The following is a 24,107-nucleotide window of genomic DNA, read 5'->3' on the forward strand; positions in this document are numbered from 1 at the left end:
TGTTGATCACTGGATTGTCTGGTCCAGACTCGATTATTTACAGACCACCGCCATATAGCTGGAATATTGCTGAGTGCGGCGGTGTAAAACTCAACTCACTCACTCATGTCCCCATGTTCCCATAAAAATTTACACCACCCTGCTTTAACTGGGTCCAGTGCCACATGATTGTAACACCACAACTGTCATAAATGGGTGTTACACTAAAAATAACCCTCTGCATGGAGGTAACACCATATTCACTGTCTCAATATTTGCCCAGTCACAAATCTGTTAAATCTTGGTACATATGTAAACTGACATTTATGTGTTGCCATGGTTACAGATGTCAACAAAGGAGGAAGTTTTTCTCTTTGATGTCCTTTCACTTGGATCAGAGTGCTTCCAACGGGGACTCCAGGAAATCATGGAATCTGGCAAAATCCTCAAGGTAGTTCATGTTGCACATAGGTGTTTAGTCTTTGGTAGCTATTTAGGGACCATTCATAATTCATGGTTAGGGGGGGTGATAATGATTGTTATGGAGAAGCATGTACAATGTAAATGACACCCCCCCCTAAAATATAAGTACAAATCAATGACCCTCCTTCCCATAATTTCTGAGCATAATTTTAAACATATTTTTATGTACGAAATTGATGAACCCAGTACGTGTGTACATTATTGCTGACCCCCCTAACTCCCAGAACAAAATGGGTGATGCTCTCTTAAAATCAACATCCCCCAACCCCCAGCCATACTTTATTAGCGGTCCCTTAGAAATTTGAAGCACATGAAAACAAAACTTTTTTTCGATAACATATCTTTGATTGTGATTGTAAACATTTCAGGGCTATTTATTGGACCAGTTTAGAGTTGACTCCTAAAATATAAATACTTGTAACTACTATGACTTGCAATCATTAAAGCAGTTCTGTGTGAAACAGGTAACTTCATCACATTAAGGTGTGATGTGTTTTACCTGAAGTTTAATAGGTACTGCAATACTTATCAAGTATTCTATTATCAGCCAATCCAGAAACAAGTCTCCTAGGCTTGCTGACCTGCTTGACACATGTCATCGTATCCCAACTGTGTAGATTGATGCTCATGATGTTGATCACTGGATTGTCTGTCCCAGACTCCATTATTTACATTTGTGGCATGAAACAACAAACAAACAGGCAATGTCGTGAAGATCGGGGTTAGAATTGATCTGCAGCCACCCATGTTTGTCTTAAGAGGCAATTAACAGGATTGGATGGTCAGGCTTGCTGACTTGGTTGACACATAATCATATCCCAGTTGCGTAGATCGATGCTCATGCTGTTGCTCACTGGATTGTATGGTCCAGACTCAATCATTTACAGACTGCCACCATATACGAATATTGCTGAGTGCTTTGTTAAACATCAGCAAGCAATATTATTTCTTTGTGACGGGTCATGAATTGTAATTCACAAATTTTCAGGTGATGCATGACTGTCGCCAGCCATCAGATTTGTTGTACCATCAGTTCGGGGTGGAACTGGTGAATGTGTTTGATACTCAGGTGAGACTTCCTGTTGGGGACATCGTACGTCTCTGTAACCATGGTAACCAGTAGCGAAGATTATTATAACAGAATTAGTAATGATCTGTTATGAAATACTGATGTGAAATAAACATGATTACTTCAGAAAACCAAAACATTGTGGTTTTGCATTAAAGCTGCCCTAAACGCACCTGGTGCATGCTGGTCCTGTCGCATGAATACACATAGAGATGGTTATGAGTGCATGTGGTAAAACGCGAGGTAGTTTGGAAGTATTTAAGACTGTTGAACAGGATAGGGCTTTTTGGCATCAGACAGTTGGCTTTTCAGGGTTTGACTGTTGTACTGCTTTGAATTAGAATGCTGTAGAGTTTAGAGGCCCTGGTGACAACCTGTAGCGAAGATTAATATGACAGAATTAGTTTTCGTAACCCATTTCATTGAAAGTTCTTCATTTAAGTGTTTCAATTGTTTTAGTTGATTAGTATTCTGTTAAATTTAGACAAACTCTGCGTAACACCATGCTGTACTTGATGTTGATGTATTAGGACATTTATTGTGATCGAAATACTGATGTAGTTCTGATCAGAATGTCCTTGTCTAATGTATATAATTTCCTCTCTTGTTTTGCTCTTGTTTAGTGTATAATGTGTGTTAAAGGTGGCTGCTGTCATCATCTACCGGATGGAGCACAACGGTGACTACCCTCGCTACGTCGAGAGTCAGTATAGTCTTCTGCTCACTGAACTCAACATGCCTCTCACTGAGCTCCAGATAATTAGATACAGGGAGACTCACCAGAAGGTATGGCTACTGGAGGAGAAAGTTGGCAAGAGCTAAGTAGTTTATTTATGATCCCATAAAGGCTATAACTGGATATCAATTAGGTGAGATCAAGAAATAGATACATCACTAACATCATTAATCTCTCTGATATTGAAGTGAGCGAAATGTACCTCAATTTTTTTGTGATGAAAGCACTGGTTATTCCTTTCCTCAACTGAACAAAGTTGCAAGAATGATGTTGGATCATGAATAGAATACCAGCCTTGGAGTTTTCAAATTATATGGGCTTTGTGTGTGTGTGTGTGTGTGTGCGTGTGTGTGTGATGCGTGCGTCGCGTCGTCGTCGTGCGTCGCGTCGTCGTCGTCGTCGTCGTCGCGTCGTCGTCGCGTGCGTCGCGTGCGTCGTCGTCGATATGTGTGTGAGATATCAAAAGATATGAGGATGACATTTTATTTATTTATGTTTCTTAACAATAACAGATTGTGTATCACTGTAGTGACATACTTGACTGCTAACTTTCAATCTATTTTCTAAGGTAATTATCTGTGCAGTTTAGGGTCAGAAGTTGTTACCATTTGTATTAATCCTGATAATGTTTCCTTTTGATGCCAATATTTTGCTATATGTGACCCAACATTTCAGGAAGACCAAGAGGTGTGGTGTCAGCGCCCCGCCCCCCTCCACATACTGACTGCTGCAGCAAAGCAGGTGAAGCACCTGTTGCCTCTGCGGATGAAGTTGATGGAAAAGCTGCTGAAGGAGGTGACAGTGGGGACGGAGATCTACCTGGGATATGTCCGAGATGCTTCCAATGAGGACTCCAAGAGAGGACCGGTCAGTAGAACATTTATTGATGAATTGGCTTTGCAAATAATTATTCCCCCGACGGGTATTAAAATGGACTGTGTCCGTGCGTAGGTGCACATTTGTCTTTTCCGGAGCAGAACTTTAAAACCATTCAATATTTCTTCACTAAACTTGGCACATGGATAGATCTGTACTGGTGCCTTTTGGTAGTTTTGGTATTCTGAATTAAATATTTTTGGTGTTTCCATGGCAACAAGTTTGACTTAGACTGAAATTGGTGGTAGTGCTCTTTTCCGGAGCAGAACTCTTAAACCCATTCAATGTTTCTTCACCAAACTTGGCACATACATACATCTGGTGGTGTACTGGTGCCTTTTGGTAGTTTTGGAATTCTGAATAAAATATCTTTGCATTTCGATGCCAACAAGTTTGACTTAGACTGAAACTGGTGGTAGTGCTCCTTTCTGGAGCAGAACTTTTAAACATTTCAAATTTTTCCTTATCCTGACTCATGCTTATTATGCTTGTCTCCTTCTTCTATGTGAATGATAGTGGAACACTTGAAATCCCTTGTAGTTCCATTTAAAGCTGACGTAGAAGTACACTCACCCATGAGTTGCCTCCCTTGCATAGTTTCCCGCCAATACAGTCACATGGCTAACCATGCTTGTCACTCTCTCCTCCATCGCCCTGGTGGATGGTTGTGGGACTTGGGAGTCCCTATACAGCACTATATCCTTTTATATTTTTAGCTGTATACGGTTTTCGGTCTGTATTATTATTCAGTGTATATAGGAATTATGTCCAAATTTACGTAAATATTGTTGTTTTTCATCACTTGTATTTGTTGTTTACATTTGATGAAATCGTGTTCTTTTTGCAGGCACAGACTGTGTGCGGCTGATCCGCACCCCCTTTGTCCTTCTTGTACTAATCAATGCTCTTCCAGCTCTCGCTGTCAATATTGTATAAATTTATCTCCGTTGCAATTTAATAATTATTTGTTGGCCTTATTTAGACGTACTAAGGACAAGGTGCAGAGGTTATCACAAGGCATGGCGGATAAAACGACAGATAACGTCAGTAACCGTGTGTTGTCATCTGCAAATGAAACTAATGTTTCTAGTGATTTGCCGGGTTCTTCACATTGGCAGGCTTCTGTTACGAGGAAGAGGGCAGCGTCGTCTGAGTTGGCTTCATTGCAGTCTAAGAAGCACAAATCGTCATCTGTGAGTTCACAGAAGAAGAAGACATCTGCGTCAAAATTGTCTTCGAAGTCTTCCAGTTCTACTAGACCTGCTCGTCAGACGTCATTCAACGAAGATATCGTCCCCCCGACAGAGACATACACCTACGACGACCCGCTGATTTTGCTGCCAAAAGTTGGATGCATCGTCTACTTCACATCAGTCAGCGCAGAACTTTGACCAGGGTGCATTTATGAAGCAATCCACCCAACATATGCTGTCCTTGATGGAACAGAGGTTCGCCGAAGAGAAGAGGTTACAGCAAGCTTCGGCGATAGCAGTACCCAGAATGGAATCCACTCTACAGGATGCAGCACTCGTGTATCATCAGTCGGCGAACACAGCAGTCGCGGATCATCATTTGACGAACGCAGTCACGACACAGGATCACCAGCGTTCGAGAAGGTCTTCACCTAGTGAGGATTCAACGTTCTGCAGTCGAGAGGGATCCGCGAATGTTAATGAGGAGGATACAGTTCGAGAACGTCGCCATTCCATCTCCAGGGAATCTTCTCCGAGGCGCGAACGCACCACGTCAGTATCAAGCAGATCCTACAGTCATAGATCTACTTCACCGGCCTACAGGGAGGATCGTTCACGAACATGAGATTCCAGCCGTGATGAGCATTCGCGAAAGGATCATTCGCGAAAGGAGGATCCTAGGAAGGACTCGCGATTGGAGTAAGCGCGAAGGGATTCGCGAAGACACAACTCGTCAGACAAGGATGAAGAGAGCAATTGGATCTTCTCCGATGCAGAGGTTACTTCATGGATCGCGAGTGGTCTCAATTTAGCGTCTCCATCCAAGGAACGGAATGAAGCACTCACTTACAGAATGCTTGATGATGACTTTGATTCGCTCATGATCCCGCCTATTGAACCCATCGTAGGAGTCCCGGCAAGCCTCAGTTTAGCCTTCGAGAAAGCAATTAAGTGGCAGAACCAGAACGTTCCATTCTTTTTTATATATTCCTCCTTGGGGTACTTATAAGCATTTAAATGTCCATTTAAAATCCCTACGACAGTTGTAACAATATTTGAATAAAAATATTTACAAAACAAAAACTACGTTTTGTCTTGTGAGACCACCCTTACAGGGCCCTCCGGCCCCCTACAGACAAGAGCAGGTAACTCTAGACCGTAACCTCGCACCTCACTTTCCATGCTGTCGTTTACTGGCAAGGCGTGGGTCCACTTCAAAAGTTTTAATTTCCCAACCACGAATATGAGTGTCTCAGAAACAGCTACTGTATGTATGGTTCTCTCTTTTTCCCTGCATGGGTGATTTGGAGACTTGTTCTGAACATTTTTCATTCATAATTTCTAGTTGTAACTTGGTACCTGTCGCGAGGCTTTCGCCGAGTCGCGTGTCAAGATAGCGGACAGGTCCTTAAGCTAGCCTCACTGTTCATTGGCTTCCCATGTGTTTTTTTCAATGTTACGTGTGGTTATAGTAATTTTTATTTATATGTTGTTACATGTAGGGCGTTATTTCCACTGCTAGCATTTTCTATCTTACGCTAAAAGTCGTAATTGTAAGTTATGTTGCAGTGCGTATTACTTGTTTTTGTCAACTTCATGCTACGTTGTTGCATTGGTTGTATCGCCCATGCGTGTTTTTTTTCATATATTTATGTATGTATGGGGTAGGTTACTGCACAGGTTTTTTACTTGTTGCAGTTTAAATCCTGTACTTCGTGCCTCGCTGCCATTCCCGTGAGGGATACACACGAGGTGTGTCTGAGGTGTCTAATGGAGACTGATCATGATGAAACGGGTTGTCCGGCGTGTGAGATTTTCACGCCTAAAACTATTAAGTCCAGGCGGGTGGACAAGCTGTTCTACAGCAACCTGCTTTGGGCGGGGGGTGATATCTGGGCTCAGGATCCCCCGTCCAAACGTTCACACAGTAAAACAAAGGGGTCTTCGGGAGCCGCCTCCCATACGGAACCGCCTCCCAAACGGGCTAAAGTTACCAAGGACGCTTCGCCCGAAAAAACTAATGCTCCTTCTGTATCTCAACCTGCCCCTGTACCTGTTTCCAACACACCCCCTGTTGCATCGGCACCCGTTGTCCCTGTTGCCTCATTAACTGCTCTTTTTCAGGAACAGATGTCGTCTGTGAAATCCCTGATTGATACGGCGTTGGCTGGGTTCCGTAAGGAGCTCAGCGCGCCGGTGCGTCGAGGTGGATCCGGACACATCTGGGGGTTGGCTGCGGTCCGAGCCGGCTTGGAAAAGCGCCTCCCCGGGCAGCTTGATCCCGGCTTAGGCCGTGGTTATAGCGTGCCCTCGGCGCCTTGTTGCAACCTAGCTTGGCGCTCAGGTCCGTCACAGGCCCCTGGCGCCGGCGATGCAGGGTTACTCCTGTCTTGCCTGGTGCCCTGACTGGCGGTCGCCTAGGCGCCGACCAGCTCGGGGATACCTCGGCGCCTGGCAGCCAGTCTGGGTTGCCCGGGAAACCTGTCGCGGCAGGTTCCTCTTGGGCGCCTCGGCGACCGGGCGTGGGTTCCACCGGCAGGGTGACTCATTCCCTCTGGCGCCTCTCGGAGTACGGCGGCCGAGGATTGTACCCGAATTGATATGGAGGAGGATGAAGGGAGGGAGGAGTCGGAGGTGGGAGTTCCGTACTCCTTTGGCTCGTGCCTGTGGCAGGTTCGGGATAAGATCGCCTAAGTCCTGCCTCAGGTGGCCGTTCCCGTACAGGCGCCCGATCCCGCGGAGTTTCGGCTCCCGGTGGAGGCATTCGCGCCTAGCCGGGTCGCTGAGGCACGCCTCCGCATTCTGCCATCACTGGTGAGTGAGGTGGTCAATCCTCTCTTGACTGGTGCCCGCACGCGGTTTGATTTGCCCGACGTCAAGCCGCCAGTGGTGGACGAGTGCGTCTTGGCTTCCGTCACTCTAGGGGGGTCGACCTCGTCTTCCCTGGCCTCGACCCGAGCAGGGCGGCGCCTCCCCTTTTCCTAACAATTCGCTTACGCTGAGGTCTGCGTATTGGTCCTTCGAGGAGTGCTACCGGTGCGCAGCCCAGCAATTAAAAGTGTCCGTCCACTCAGCTTACCTGTCTGCTCTGCAGGGACAGCTGGTGGATCAGAGTGCTTGTGGCGCCGACTTGTCGGCGCCGGTGCTCGCGCGTCAGCTAACGGGTGTCCACTCTCATCTGGCTCGGGACAGCATTTGGTGCTGTGCCAGCCAGATGATGGGTGCCGTTATGGGCTTGCGCAGGCTGTGGTTATCCGTGGCGCGGTATTCGCCGGCCACGCAACAGGCTCTCCTGTCTTTGCCTTACACAATGGGGTCCTCCCTGTTCCCTGGGGCATTGCAGGTTGTACAGGAGGCCGAGGAGGCCGTGTCTACCTTTAAAGACTCTAAGCCTTTGTTGGAACAGCCCTCCGTTCCTCGCTAACGGCCTTCCCCGCTCGCTACCGCTTATCCTTCTGCCAGGGCTGAACAAGTCACTGGAGGTGCCGACTTTCCGGATGGAGACACTCAGGTCAGTGATCTCCTCCGTCGAGACAGGAGATTGGCTTACGTCAATCGATCTCAAAGACCCATACCTCCATGTTCCAATGCACCCCTCCGGTTCTCCTTCGAGCACTCAGTCTCAGGCCTCTGGTCGGAGCGGGAAGTCAGCCTACACATCAATGTGTTAGAACTGAGAGCAGTCCGCAGGGTGTTCGAGAGCTTTTGGGTGTTTGTTCAGGGCTGTGTGGTTCGTCTAGAGATGGACAATCAAACGGCCATGTCTTACATTCTCAAGCAAGGCGGCACAGTGTCTCCGTCACTCGTTCAGGAGGCGTGGCGGTTTCTACTATGGTGCGATCAGGTCAACATTCGGGTTTTGCCTGTTTATCTCCCGGGGGTAGACAGCGTCCGTGCAGATGCACTCTCCGCGGTGTATACTAGCCCCCACGAGTGGATGCTCGACGAGGAGATATTCGGGATTATCTCCCAGTTGTTCGGGTCGTTCCAGGTGGATCTGTTTGCGTCTGGGGTGACGAACCAGATTCCTGTGTTTTGCTCGGATTCCGGATCGAGCTAATAACGCTTTAAAGCTAGATTGGGACGGACAGGGTACAGTGGGCGTTCCCCAATACCACTGATTCCCAGGGTCCTGTCTCAGCTGACCGCGCAACCAGCTTTCGGCTACTTGTGCTTCTGGCACCCCTTTTGGTCGGCACAAAGTTGGTTTCGGTAATTCTCAGGTTTCTGGCTCAGCCTCCTGTTCTATTACCTTTTGACCCGGACCTCCTATCCCAGAACGGCGCCCACCGAATCCCAGGATTCAGTGGGTGGCAACGCTATCAGGGATCTCCTCCGTCTTGGCGAATTCCTGCACCAGTTGCAGACACAATTCTGGCCAGCGGAGGGATTCGACAAACGTTCAATATGAGGATAGATGGGCCTGTTATTCGAGCTGGTGTGTCAACAGGGGGATTCTTGATCCCTTTTCTGCAGATTTAGTCTCTGTCTTAGAATTCCTCCAGTCTTGGTTAGACGCCGGTTTAGCGGCTTCAACTGTTCGAGGATATATTGTCAATCGTTCTTGATTGGCTGTCCAGTCCACTATTTCACAATCTGTCGGCTCTTTCACTCCAGCTGTTGACGTGGAAGACGGCATTTCTTGTGGCGGTGACTTCAGGCAGGCGGGTTGGCGATATTCACACAATGTGGGCCGATCCCGAGCTTACTTTTTTTCACAAAGACAGAGTTAGCATACGGCTGCCTGATACTTACCGTCCTAAGAAGGATAGTACCTTCCATGTGACGGCGCCTATTGAGCTCCCGGCTTTCACTCAGCCTTCCCTGCCCGGTACCTCTCTACGACGTGCTCACGTCTTAGATGTCCGTAAGACCCTTAAGACTTATATCAAACGAACAAGGGATACCCGTAAGGATAACCAATTGTTTTGTTGTTATGGTGGGGTTCAGGCTGGTCTTCCGGCGACCAAGCAAACCATTTCTCGGTGGCTTGTCTCTGCCATACATATGAGCTATACTCACACAGGGCGTATCCCGCCTGTAGGGTTGAAAGCTCATTCGGTTAGGGCAGTTGCTACCTCGAAAGCTTACGCTGCAGCCCTGCCTATTGAGGAGATCTGCTCCTCGGCTATTTGGAGCCGTCCAAGTACGTTCATCCGTCATTACCAACTTGACAGACTCACCAGTAAGCGTGCTCGGTTCGGTCAGTCAGTTCTCTCCAGTGGGCATGGTTCCACCTTTCTAGCCGATTGAGCTTTCGAGGATTTATGAACCATTATATGCCGCTTTTTTAACACTGGTGTTGGGTTTTAAAAAACTTGTTTACATATCCCCTTGGTGACGGGTTTTATGTGGTGATGGTTTTTATTCCCATGTCTTTTGCATTACACCGTTCTGCTCTAGACTTATTTGCCTTGGAAACTTTGCTTAATAGATGTATTACGGCATTTTGTTTCTGGCGGCTTATTGCGGGACCCCTTATCTTCACTTCCTATTGATTACGGGGAGGGAGGAGGGTTTATCTCGATTGTTTATATTAGCGAGGTTTCGCTTTGTCATTATACTATGTTCGACCCTGACCCTGGCTCATGCCCCCGCCTGATTGGCTATGGTGGACACGTGACCGGGTAAGTGAGCTTTTTCTGCTATATTTAGCTTGGGAAATTCCACTTCTTGTCGGGGGTGTTTTAGGCAGACAGAATGCCACTCCTTAGCTCCGTCTTTAGGAGTCTGTCTTATGCTTATAAGTACCCCAAGGAGGAATATATAAAAAAGAATCGAACTAACCTGTAGAGGTTTCAGATTCTTTGAATATATTCCTCCTTGAAACTGCTCCCACCTCCCCCATTCTGTCTGACTTCGTTCAGCATGGAAAGTGAGGTGCGAGGTTCTGGTCTAGAGTTACCTGCTCTTGGCTGTAGGGGGCCGGAGGGCCCTGTAAGGGTGGTCTCACAAGACAAAACGTAGTTTTTGTTTTGTAAATAATTTTATTCAAATATTGTTACAACTGTCGTAGGGATTTTAAATGGACATTTAAATGCTTATAAGTACCCCAAGGAGGAATATATTCAAAGAATCTGAAACCTCTACAGGTTAGTTCGACTTTTAAATGCGCGAAGATTCCCTCTTCACCACATGGAGACATTTATGAGAGCGCCGGAGAGAATTACAGACTTATCAACGATAGTCACAGTAAATTATATAAAGTGGAAGATAAGAAGATTGCACAGTTGGACACCACAACTAGACGCACGTTCTTCTTCGTTCCTGGCTAGATCGAGATCAACGAGGCACTCATTGCAAAGTTCCACAACTCTCGTTCAAAAGAGGATAGGATGATTTTATCTGCACTTCTCACCCTAAGAGGGATCAACAGTTCATGTCGAACCACTTGGCATCTACATCTGCGGGCCTTACGCTGTTAATAAGACAGGGTCTTCTGTCATCCTGCAACTGGAGCGAAAGATATACCAAGTCACTCCTGAGAGCCCCATGGTCAGCGCCTACTCTTTTCGGCGGAGGAATTGAAGAGGTTGCCAAAGAGGTCACTCACGACTCTAGAGAAGTGATGATGATCAAGTCGATCGACACCTTAGACGTCTCATCGTTACAGCAACAAATCCAAGTTCGCGAATATCCAGAAGGCCAAGGAGAGGAAATATTCCAGTTCCAGAGGAGCAAGAGGTTCTTTTCGTCGGCCAGCTGGGAATACCAGGAATGCCTCGGGGCGAGGATGCACCCCCAGAGGTTCCAGGGAATCGTGACGTTGAAGATGGGGTTCGGAACAACTGGAGTCTTCCACCCCCAGCAACGTTACTGGGAAAATTGGGGAATACTACAGGACGTCTACGTATCACAGATCCTTCGAGAAAGTTACAGAGTTCAACTGAAGGCAACACCTCTATTGACCGACAGACCTCTCATCTTCAAGTACACAGACAGGCAAGCAGAGAAGCTGGGAGAGGCCATCAACACTCTGCTGGAAAAGATACGGATTTTATTCCCCATTTTTCCTGGCCCCCAAGAAGAATTCCAAGGAGAAGTTCAGGCTGATCTACAACATGAAGAAGTTCAACCTAGATTACCTCCTCAAACCCGAGAAGTTCAAGATGATCCATCTTCCTCAACTACGGCATCTTATTCGTCCAGCAGATTATCTAGCCAGCAAAGATCTGCAGGATCCGTACCTACACATCCCCATACATCAGGACTCAAGAAAGTATCTGCGATTCCTGTTCCAGGGTCAACATTTCCAGTGGAAAGTCCTGCCGTTTGGAATATCTTCGGCCCCATGGTTGTTTATACGAGTAACCAAGCCCATAGTCGCCTTTCTACATCATCAATGTCTACGCAGTGCTTATTACCTGGACGACAGTATTCAAGCTCATCAGGAAGCCAGTCAGCTCAAGCTACAACTGGACTTCACCATCAGACTACTAACGCAACCTGGTTTGCTAGTAAATCTACGGAAATCGGAATTGGAACCCACACAGGATCTACAATTCCTAGGGATAAGGTTCGTCACAACAGAAAATCGCATCATAGTCCAAGAAGATCTTTGGATCAAGATACAAGCCATGATCCTGCAAGCAGTCATCTCTCCGTTGAATCTCCGAACATGGCAGCGCCTTCTGGTTCTACTCACCTCAGCGCAGGACTTAACTCGCAGAGGAAGATTACAACTACGTCCGTTGCAGCGATTTCTGAATTCTCACCTCAGCAGTACAGGGTTGATAACTCTACCAGAGAGTCTACAACCATTCCTGTTACGGTGGACTCCCAAGTCAAATGTTTGCTGAGGAACTTATTTAGAAGAGCCGGTTTGCGACACATATCTGTATGTGGATGCATCTCTGCAAGGATGGGGAGCACACCTCAAGAGCAAGGTAGCTGAAGGAAAGTGGTCGGAAAGGGAACGAAATCTGCACATCAATCACCTAGAGATGAAAGCAGTCATCAACACCTTACAACATTGGTCGAAGTCTCTGATCAACGAAGTATTGACAGTGCACACAGACAACTCCACAGTGGCATTTTACATCAACAGACAAGGCTCAACAAGATCAGCAAGTCTGTTACATCTCATATTTCATCTGTTCGACATTGTGGACAAGCTGAACATCTGGATAAAGGCGTGTCACATTCCCCGAGCAAAGAACATCCTAGCAGTTGCTCTGTCTCGACCACAGCAACCATCCCCAAAAGAATGGATGCTTCATCCAGAGGCGTTTCGTCTCATCATAAGGACGCTAGGATCTCTACTTATCGATCTATTCGCCACAAGGTTCAACAGACAGATACAGACGTTCGTCTCACCGGTACTAGATCCACTAGCATGGACAACAGACGCATTGAACATGTCGTGGGAAGGACTGAATGCATATGCGTTTCCACCGCCAGTTCTAATCCCGCAAGTACTCGAGAAAATCAGGCAGACTACAGTCCTCCAACTGATTTTGGTCGCGCCCTTTTGGCCAGCGAGAGTGCGGTTTCCAGATCTCATTCAAGAACTAGGAAAGCCAACCCTGAATCTACCAGAATGGCCAAACCTACTGGTTCATCCGCACACCAAGCAAATTCACGGGAATCCGGCAGTGTTCCAGCTTCACGCATGGACAGTATCAAAACTAGCTTGAGGAAGAGAGGTTATTCCTCCAGAGCAGCGAAAGTGGTCACTCTAGCTCTTTGCAGATCTACTTGCAACCTGTATGATGATAAATGGCAGAGGTTTCAACAATATGCTCGGCACAAGGGTTTCACAGCAATGAAAGCATCTCATCCTCAAGTGGCGGATTACTTATGTCATCTACAACAGACTAAGAGATTGAAAGGTTCGGCCTTATCTACGTACTTGGCGGCGATTAGCACAGTACTGACCATGAAGACAGGCAGCAATTGATGAAAGTACCAGAACTACTGGCCTTACTACGTTCTTTTAAGCTGGAGGATCAGCAAAAGAAATTCAAGGCACCTGCGTGGGATCTCAATGTAGTACTACAACATCTCACCAGTGATATCTACGAGCTGTTAGAGCAAACGTCACTCGAACTCCTTACGCAGAAAACACTGTTTCTACTCGCCTTAGCCACGGCAGCCCAAGTATCAGAGATACATGTGCTGGATTTTGGACGAACTTGGTTCGACACAGGACATCGTGCGGTAGCACATTTAGGACTTTGATGGGATTTTGTGGCAAAGAATCAGCTACCTGGTCAACCAGATAGACAGTTTCATGTACCAGCATTATCAACAATCCTCGGGCAGGAGGGTGTACAGGATATATCTCTATGTCCGGTTAGAGCATTGAAAATTTACCTTAGCAGACAAGAACAAGGAGACAGAAGTTCAAGCGCCTGTTTATACCGTTGTCTACAGAGACATCCACAGAAGTCTCCCGAACAACAATATCAGTATGGATGAGAGCCGTTATACTTAGGGCTTACAAAGCAGCAGGACTGCCACCTCCGAGTGCATCCAACCCACACGAAGTCAGAGCTTTGGCGTCCACTCTCGCTCTGCATTGGAATTGCTCGATAGCATCAATAATGGAGGGCTGCTTTTGGAAAACTGATACGGTGTTTGCCAACCACTACCTGAGAGACATTGCCACCGAAGACGTCTCCGGCATTCACCAGTTTGGGCCACTTGTTGTTGCACAACAACTAACGGTTCCACAGAGGCGTTGAATTGAAAATCTCACCCTCTTATCACGTGACTTACCGATAACCTTGGCTCTGGAGAGTCTTGGTTGAGAGTCCATGTTTACGTCTAGAACAGACTAACATGAGTGATTTAGACCCTGTGCTTGTATGGAAGTATGCGAAAAGGGTCGAAACTCTTACGATAAGAAGATACTTCTTATATGAGTTGTTATAGATATCTAGCAAGGATACACTAGTATATCTTAAATCCACATGAATCGTAGATTCACTTGTCCTAAAGAAGTCTAACAAGATGTGGTACCCCAGAGTTGGCAGATGGAAGTTGGAAGAACAGGATTGTCAAGAAGTGCCGTATGATAGTTTCCATGGGGGTAGATACAGGACGTATCTAGGACAGCCAATAAATCCGAGAAGGTGACCTGACCCACCACCAATCCGTCCGATTCTGGAAGCATAATAAACATGAGTCAGGATAAGGAAAAATATGTAATTTTCTAATTAAAATTGATATTTTCTACTTATCCTGACTCATAAGCCCTCCCAACCTCCCTACTGATGGCACTTCGGATTTCACGGTAAATCCATGTGTCGGGCATATTACGGAGAGAGTGACAAGCATGGTTAGTCATGTGACTGTTTTGGCGGGAAACTATGCAAGGGAGGCAACTCGTGGGTGAGTGTACTTTTACTTCAGCTTTAAAGGGAACTACAAGGGATTTCAAGTGTTCCACTATCATTCACATAGAAGGAGGAGACAAGCATAATAAGCATGAGTCAAGATAAATATGTAATATCAATTTTATTCCGAAAATTACATTACTCTCCTTCCGCTTATCTATATACACACCAAAACATTTGACATAATCATAACTCGTAGACATATTCATGAAGAGTATTTTGCCATTGAGGGGGATATTGATGACTTTGTCTTCTTATTGTTGAAGCATCAAGTATCAGTGATGTTTTTTAGACAAAGTATGCTTGAAGGGCAAGTGGGGAATTATTTGGTTTAAGATTGACAGTTTATGGGGTTGATTTTTTCTAAATTGGTCCTATTAGTGGTGAAATACAATCACCTATATACAACTCAATAACATGAGTAATACGGTTTTAGAAGGAACTCGGTATTGTTTACTTCCTATTTGTATACATTTGTCTGCAGGTTTGAGTCTGAATATGAGCCTCTGAGTAAATCTAGATATTTGCAGGATTTAAGTATTTCTCAGTCTGATTGGTCACTTGGATGTTGAGAACACTGCGATATGATGTCTTATAGCTAAAACACATGGAATTATCATGAAACGGCCCTCCTATTATCAGAAATTTGCGGGCCGCTGCAAATGATATTGGACCACTCAACCTTAACAACGGGCCACTATCAGTTCTGTTGTCAAGTGACATCATAGTGGGTGCGTCGGGTTATTCGACATTGGCTTTGGACTGGCAGATATTCTGGGTCAAACAAGTCGAAGCAACCCTAATTCCCACTTTACATAGCGGTAATATTGGCTTTCTTGCTGGTGCTAACCTTAACAATTGCACTATTAAGGCTGTTGTTGGACCAAAACCGAACACTGACATGGTTTAGCATGTTGCAGGCTATGGTCTTGTCAAAGGCCAAGGTCGAATATCGTCACTTTCTGTTGTGACGTCACTTGAATTGTTCGATGACGTAATTGCATTCGGGCAGTCAACCCCGTCAGAAGTTGGTTTTGAGTAAACTTACAGTCAAATTCCTTCATTGTTTCCTTTTTTCTTTTCAACACAAATTCCATGCATTTTAGCAATAATAACGGAAATGCTATTTTTGAGGGTATTATCGTTTGCAGAAGCCCTCGGTCTTTTTCAACTGCACTCCTTCGTTGGGCAGTTAATGGAAGACCGCGGGCTTCTGCAAATGATAATGCCCTCAAAAATAGCATTACCCTTATAATACCATTCATGATGCTTCACAATGTTTGAGTCTTTTTCACCTGTCAGCTGGAGTTACATCCCTTTCTTAATGTCCATCTCAGTTCTATGCAGGATTTATACTTTGGAGAGTGTTTTCTTTTTCAGACATAATCTGAAACATACTGAAATCATATTGCAAGATTGTGAGTTATATTCCTAAATAGCTGCATTGATAGTCATTTTGTAAATGATGTCCATCTTAGAGACATAAACTGGCTGATTACTTTTTTCCTATATCTGCATGACCATGGTAGATATTCAAGTATGGACCAGACATCCAGTGGCTGACTGTATCTATCAACACAATTAGGATACAACGACATGAAGTCTACCAGGGTGCTGTTGTACATTACAATGTTAGCGCTATGACATCTGTAAGTCTATGTTAAGGTCATAGTTACAATCACCTTAGCTCGAAGATCGCTTTGTACAATGGCACCCAGGTCATGGAGGCTGACTGCCCAGTACCTTCAGGTACCTCTTCCGACCAACATAAGCTGCTGGGGACCTATCTGTTTTGCGGAGACCCCACAGACCTTTGCCAATGCCATTGATGTACAGGAGTTTGGCAATTACAGTAAGGTTGTATTTTCCTTGTAGACAATGCGCCATCTGCTTCCCCATGCCTTCAAGCATCTGACGACGTACATGGACTTCCTACGTCATAGATACATGCGGGCCCAAACGGTACCATGCAATCGGTCCACAGAAGGACCAACATGGGTTTCAAGAGAACTGTGAAGGTGTGAAGGATCCTTACTTAATAGCCAGGAACGACTCTGTGTGGAGAGCTGCAGGTGTGTGATGATTACAAACTAAATATGTGATATGGACCGTAATATTAGTTACACAGTGTTTTGAAAGGGTTTTACAGTCTTACAGTACACCCTTTCAAAACACTGTGTGACGAATTTATTATCCTTAAGATCTTTTATATTTAGTTTAGGGACCGTTCATAATTTATGGCTAGGGGGGTGATGATGATTTTAAGGGGGGTCACCCATTTTGTTCTGGGGAGGTAGGGGTCAGCAATTTTGTACACAAGCTTCTTGAGGGGGCAGCAATTTTGTACATAAAAATATTTTAAAAATATGCTTCAAAAATATGGAATGGGGAGGGGAGGTCATTGACTTTGTACACGACATGCACGGGGGTCACTTACTTAGTACATAAATTTTAGAGGGGGGTCATTCTCATTGTACATGCTTCTCCATAAAAATCATCATCACCCCCCTAGCCATAAATTATGAACGGTCCCTTATCTTTAAACAACAACATTCAGTCATCACCAGAATGAGACGCAAAATGTTTCGCCATGATTTATCCTGAACGGTCATGAAGGGAGATAACTCGGCATGGCTTAGTTTCATTTTTATAACTACTTGCCTCTTTCCGTGACCTACTGCCAGAATGACACGAGTAGTTACGGATGGGCTTAGTTTATGATTAAAAATATCGAATTTGAGGTTTTGTTAAACGACAAGTGAAATACAGAAACATTTTATTTTTTGGATATATTTATTGACACAAACAAATAAAAAATTATGACAACAATTTTATTACTCTATTTATACTCATAATTGTATACGCCAACACTAAAATTTCTAAGCGATCAGCCGCTTGGCAGCCACATTCCAATCTAAGGTCATGGTCAAGGTCATTTGTACAACCCGTGTAGTGTGTCACATGACAGGTTGTATGAACCCTGGCAAATCTGCCTACATGGTAAATCTGCCTACATGGTTTGGTATCCGCCATGTTAGTGGGCAGACAAAATAGTGCATTACCGTAAAACATGTATGATTAATCAGAACCTGTTTAGCGTGATTATATACCTCAAATTTATCAATCACAATCCAATGGGTAATAGAATACCTCATATCTTGTGATAACCAATCAGAATGATTAATATTACCAATCAGTGAATGATCATTAATATTACCAATATCAGTTGACATGGATAAAGTCTCTGTTCTGGAAAATTAGTCTTAGCTTTGATATCTAGTTGAAAGTGGATAAAGTCTCTGTTCTAGTGATGAGTTTGACTTACTTGCTTCTATTTCTATTGAGGACATGATATGTGTAAACACTGTGAAAAAATGACCAGTCAAGTCATAAGCTCACGGGTAATTCCAAAGATTTAGACTAGTGGTTGGAATTTTGCTTTGTTTTTTGGTTGAATGCATCACTCTGGTATTTTCAAGCTATGTGATGGCCATCTGTGAATATTCAAGTTTGGACAAGACAATCCAATCATTGACATTATAAAAATCAATCTATGTGATTGGAATATCATGACCTGTATCAAGCAAGTCACCTCTTGCGACAAGCATGGGTTGCTGAAGACAGATTCTGACCTTGATATTCATTGGATTTAAAATGATGACTTTGACAATAATGATAATGAGCACAGAACTAAAACTGTTTCTGGTCTTTGTCCTTTGCAGATCACCGGCGTCGAAGTGATGGAGACTCCAGTTCGTCTCACCCAGCCTTTCCTCGTGCCAAGGAACGTAAGAGTCTCCCCAGCTCGGTCAACTCACTGTCCTCCGACACACCCTCCATCCGTGGACACTGTATTCCACGAGGACCATCAGAAGTCCGGAGGCCTACCACGATGACAGACAGTCAAACTGTTCCAGACAAATCAAATCTACAGGAAGCTAAACATGGACACAGCAATCACCGAGGACCAACTGAAGTACGGAGGCCTAAGACGTTGATACAGGATCAAATGAATGGCCACGATCTACTTGAAGCCACATCTGAACACAGTGCAGCGCCAAGTCTGTCAGACGTCAAGATACCTACAACCCTGCAACATGGCCACTCCAATAGATATGATATATCCCAACATTCGCAAATCAGGAGACCTCAAGCAGGCTCTCAATATGAAACTGATGAAACTGTATATTATGGGCGTGAAACACAGAGACATGGACGACCAGATCCAACCAGACCAGAGAGCAAGGGTGTGAAGGAGGGCTCAGAGTTTCAGGCCAGTATCAAGACTAAGGTAGACACTGTATCTGATGATAGAATAGCATTTATACCCGCTGGGTGCTTACAGAATTATCTGAAGAAGAAGAGGACACATCGACAGCACTGTTCAGACTCTGACATGGAGGAACCGATCCATATTGGAAGTTACTCCTGCCCTGAAGATACAGATGGTTATGAATCTTTTAGTTGTATTCCATCCAGAGAGTCTTTGGGGAGACATCATGTCGCTGAACATGTAGGTTCTGTCAGACAGTACATAGAAGCTGGGCCTGAGAAGACTGGATCCCAGACAGATTCATCTGGATCTGACAAGGGTAAGATGGTCGGTTATGTTGGGGTTAAGAGTGACATTCCCAATCTTTGTTATAATATAGGAGGACAGCTTGAAGAACCTTCGAGTGGAAGTGACAGTAGCCTCTCTGAAGCACTACCTCAAAACCAAAGCCAAATCAAACAATACAGTCATACTACTGATAGCGATCAATCCCTTCAATCTATAAGCAAAATTCAAATCAACACAGCTCTACCTCCAGGTATTGGCCGAGGACTTCGACGGCTTTCCTCGCCAGAAAGTTCACAGTCTAGTGTTTCCTCCGAGCCGTCCACACTGAAGTCACTTCTATCAGCACTAAGTCCACCTCCTCCTCAAGAATACCTCAAAAGTTTCAATGCTCCTGAAGCAAGATCCTCTTCTACCTCTACTCCCGAGAATGCCAGTAGAACCACCCTGACATCAATGATGCTGAATGATCTCACCCGAACGTCACCATATAGCAGACAAGCACAGCTACAAGAAACTTCTGGAACCACAGAGACCCACTTCCTCGGTTCCTCTTCTGCCAATAACACATCCTCATCACCACACATCTCTGATCGAGAGTCTAACTGCAGTGAAAAAGCGTCACCTCCCATTTCATTTGACCGCTTAGTGAAACGGTTTGATTCAAAACGGTTTTAAATTTGTTTTACTGATTTTAAAAAAATTGTTTAACATGGTATACTGTTTTCAGGTTTGAAATTTAGATTGCAAATGTTGAATTTTAAGTATTTGCCACCTTTGAGCATAATTTACTTTTAGAAACTTGGTATAACCATGGTAACAGATCCTCTTGAGGATGTTTTTTTTATCAATTTGTTGAGCAGTTTAAAGTATAATGCTATATGAATGACTTATAAAGTATACCACCGTTGTTAAGGGTTATCCTACAGTACTTACACATGCAATGGGAAGAGTGACACAACATCAATCTAAGTGCCTGGTATTGCTTTGTAACAGTACCGCATATGTCCTATAGCTATTGGCTGCCATTATATAGTTACCACGGTAACTTGCATTTAATGTCCGACTTGTTTATTGGTGAAGTGTCTTGTTCATGAAAGAATTTGCAGCTATGTTATTTTTGTAAAGAATGACCCTATTTTTATAGAACAACAAAATGACGCTGTATCACTTTGCATTTTATACTTACTCAATATTTGTATCATTCCCAATATTTGTAACATTGTCCAATATTTGTACCATATTTGTATTTTGATTGCTTAGCGAATGTAGTCATGAAAATCATGAACAGTGGGATAGTGTTGGTCCTTTAATGTACTACTACTACTACTACTACTACGGCTACTACTGCTACTACTACTACTACTACTACTACTGCTGCTACTACTACTACTGCTGCTGCTACTACTACTACTACTACTACTACTACTCTGCATGTGTGTTAGTCTGACAGCTGTCAAGATGGCTGTAGATCTAGTATACAAATGTGATACTTCCCTATTTTCATGGATGTATAGTAGCTTAGATAGGAAAGAAGAAAGAACATATTCCCTAATGGCTTATTATGTTACGGATATATCGATTGATTGTCGTATTCTTTTCAGCATATCTATGAATTAATTCCAAAATGCAGCTTCTTCACTCGACTGCATCAAGTTTTAAGAAGCCATCCTTTGATGTATTTTTCGCTATATAGCCATATGGCTGCCATCTCTGATCAAACAATCTGGTGGCACATTGACAGCACTTGAAGATCCTTAGCAGGCAGTGTAAGATAGCAGTATATAAGCCACTAGCCAGTAGTATTAGAAGGACTTTGTTATACAATGGAATGCCAAAGTGCACATTTGCCAAAGTAACTTCAGGACTTGTCACACTAGGGAAGTGTTGTCATGCTTCTGGGTTATTGTCATTTAGATCAATGTAGGATGTTTCTTCATCAGTGGCATTCAGATCTTGTATTCATTCATTTGTAGGATAGTTTTATTTGTTTGTTGTATAACACCACACTCAGCAATAATCCAGCTGTATGATGTCAGTCTGTAAATAATCGAATCTGGACCAGACAGTCCAGTGATCAAGAGCATGAGCATCGATCTACACAACTGGGTATAATTTGTAGGAGGAATTGCATAAAGAGGCAAGTAAAATGTGCGGACATGGCATCTCTCTTTGGTTCAAGTTATTTTCACCTTAGCCACTGAGGTGATAAGAATGTTTTTGTATGATATCAAAATCATGGTGCCTTATTTGTTCTTTTGTGCCAACATTCTTGTATTGCTATGACAACAGCAGGGATACTGCTCTATGTGTGCAGACTTTGTATCCCAAAGGCAATGTGTTCACATTTCCTTACATCTTGAAATTGTCCATCGTCTCAAACCTCAACTTTGTCATTAATCTCAAATACTTATTTCCATCTGGGTCTTAACATGCTCACGAATTTAATTGAGGGTGGTGGGGTTGGGTGGGGTGGGGTGGTGGGTGACATGGGGTTTAACGTCGTACTTAACGCTCATATGATGACGCGCATGCATGTGTATGTGTATGTGTGACTGCTTGTACTAGCCCAGACTTAGCTGGTTTTAAAGTGGTAGCTGACTGAGATACCATGCCGCAGTTAAGCATGAATATCTCATTCAGACACATTATACTGACACCGAGCCGACCAGTCCTTGTTGTACCCATAAATGCCGAACGCCAGGCAGGGACCAACAAGTACCATATTTTAATGTCTTTTGGTATGACGCGTCCGGGGAGCGAACCCAGCGACCTTCCGTTCTCTCGGGGCGGACATTCTAACCACTACACCACAGAGACGGTGCATGAATTTAATGAGATATTGCAAGTACATCAATACTTATTTAGGGTTTTATGATAAATGGCTTAGTAAATGCGACATATGTTATATTTCGATATTTCAGATTGCATGTTCTCAGTAAATACCGCTTTCTAAAAGGCATTGTGTCGTCACAGTTTTCGGCCATGGGAGTTGTGTCAATTTACAGAAGGGTACACAAAGTATGTGATCTAGACATTCAGTTGTCAGTGTTAGTGGAAGCTTTGGTTGGTTAGATGACTGTCTTAATGTGCTGGTCGTAAGGTGACAAGCTCTGGAGAAAGTGTAATCCCCAGTATACCCAAAGAATTTGCTGTCATTTTGTTGGGGTATCTGACTGATTATTGGTCACATGCTGTTTGTCGGCATTGTGTGGGAAATGACAATGGACTTGTATTAGGACAGATTCCAACAATTTGATGTGTTTCCTTTTAAAGTGATGATATTTAGCAATCTTGTAAAGAATATCTTTTAGGAGGGGTTTTCACACCATTGCAGAAAAGTCAACTCTGTCTAGAAATAATTCAGTAAGCATTTCAGGTGGTATAGATACAATGTATATAGTAGGAAACCATATCCAGCTGCCAGATACGTCTTGACTCCCAGTCTAAATATAATAACTAGTACATTACTGTCCTCTACTGAATCTTAACAGAAACAATGTAATACAATAATGACACTGTTTTCTTGTGAATTACACTGTCATATATATAACAGGCAGTGAAATGCCTTATAGAAATACTGACATTTAAGGCTTTTTACAAAATGTACTTGATAATTCTCAGACACAGACTCCATGCATGCACATTTCATGTTAAGCCAGAAGCTTTATACACCTTGATCTATTAACAGTGTATATATTTCCCATTCAGTTAACGATAACATAGTCTTTGACTGGCAGTCAGATGATAACCTACTCAGTTTGAAGGCATCAATGGCAGCTCCAAAAGTGAAAAGCTAGACTTAATGAATTTGCATACATCAGGGGTAGATACCAATGGTCCTTCCCAACTGGTCTGCTGCCCATTTCAGACTACTTTCCCGAGATTGCCTCCTAATGTTGGTCTAATGGACTAAATGCCATGTCTATCCCTCCACTATGTTATTGTGTATTACAGAATGTAAGAAAACCTGATTCCTGTTAATGAAAAATATGAAGTATTTTATACAGTGTTGTAAGAATAACCTTTTAACCATGAGTATTAGTTTTACATGACGACATGTCAGTTGTTACCCGATTCCAAGTCAGAGGACAGTGATTTTAGATGTCATTTATACAACAGGGTTACTGGTAATATTAGAAAGTGATCATTGTCATTCATGTTATGCTATTTTCTTACAATACAGACAATTTGATCTTTAGTCCGTACTTGTCCATGAAGATGTGATCAGTGTAACACGTCTGGCACTCTTCAAACAACACAAGTCATAGTGGCATCATAGGCGGATCAGAGGGGTGCAGCGGTGCCCCCCCCTTTTGTTCTGGAAGTTTGTTAAATGACCATTGAAACTCAGGTAAAAATTGAGTATGCACCCCTCCTTTTCTCAATAGCGTGCACACACACACACACACACACACACACTTTCTCAAAAAGCTGTATCTGCCCTTGGGCATACAAAGAATGGGTGTTTTTGTTCTCGCAGTACAGCTATGTGATGTAGGGTAAGAAGTCTGACATAGACTACAGGGGAAAGTGGCGAAGTCAGGGTGATAACTTGGGCAGCAGATGAGCTGGATTGGCTGCTCAGTGTTTGTCCCTCCTTGTCTCTGGCTTTCTGCTGGTCTGTCCGTGCTCTTCCTGCTGTTTGTCTGCTCTCCTGCTTGAATGTCCTGACTGCTTTTAAAGGCAGATGAACAACTAACAATGTGCATAGGTTGGCAATTCTCATGGACATAATCTGCTTGAATGGTTGGATGTTGTTTGATCTGAATGTCATTTGATATGTATCAAGATGGACATAAGGACTGAAACACGTCATGTCGGATGCTTGAAACCATGATTTTGTATTTCTTTTTTGTGTGTCTGGGAATAT

General features: G+C 44.0%; 1 protein-coding gene across 1 annotated transcript; it reads left to right on the forward strand.

The window, feature by feature from the left end:
• Positions 1–322: 322 nt before the first annotated feature.
• Positions 323–18,525, forward strand: LOC124272276 (piRNA biogenesis protein EXD1-like). The gene is made up of 6 exons (XM_046707477.1): positions 323–430; positions 1,451–1,531; positions 2,174–2,317; positions 2,943–3,134; positions 16,552–16,748; positions 18,399–18,525. The coding sequence occupies exons 1-5, from the start codon at positions 326–328 to the stop codon at positions 16,690–16,692; spliced, it is 663 nt and encodes a 220-aa protein (XP_046563433.1). The 5' UTR covers positions 323–325; the 3' UTR covers positions 16,693–16,748; positions 18,399–18,525.
• Positions 18,526–24,107: the final 5,582 nt, after the last annotated feature.

The sequence above is a fragment of the Haliotis rubra genome, unplaced genomic scaffold (genome assembly GCF_003918875.1).
Source record: "Haliotis rubra isolate DU_JTF1 unplaced genomic scaffold, ASM391887v1 Scf1, whole genome shotgun sequence".
Classification (NCBI taxonomy): Eukaryota; Metazoa; Mollusca; class Gastropoda; order Lepetellida; family Haliotidae; genus Haliotis; species Haliotis rubra.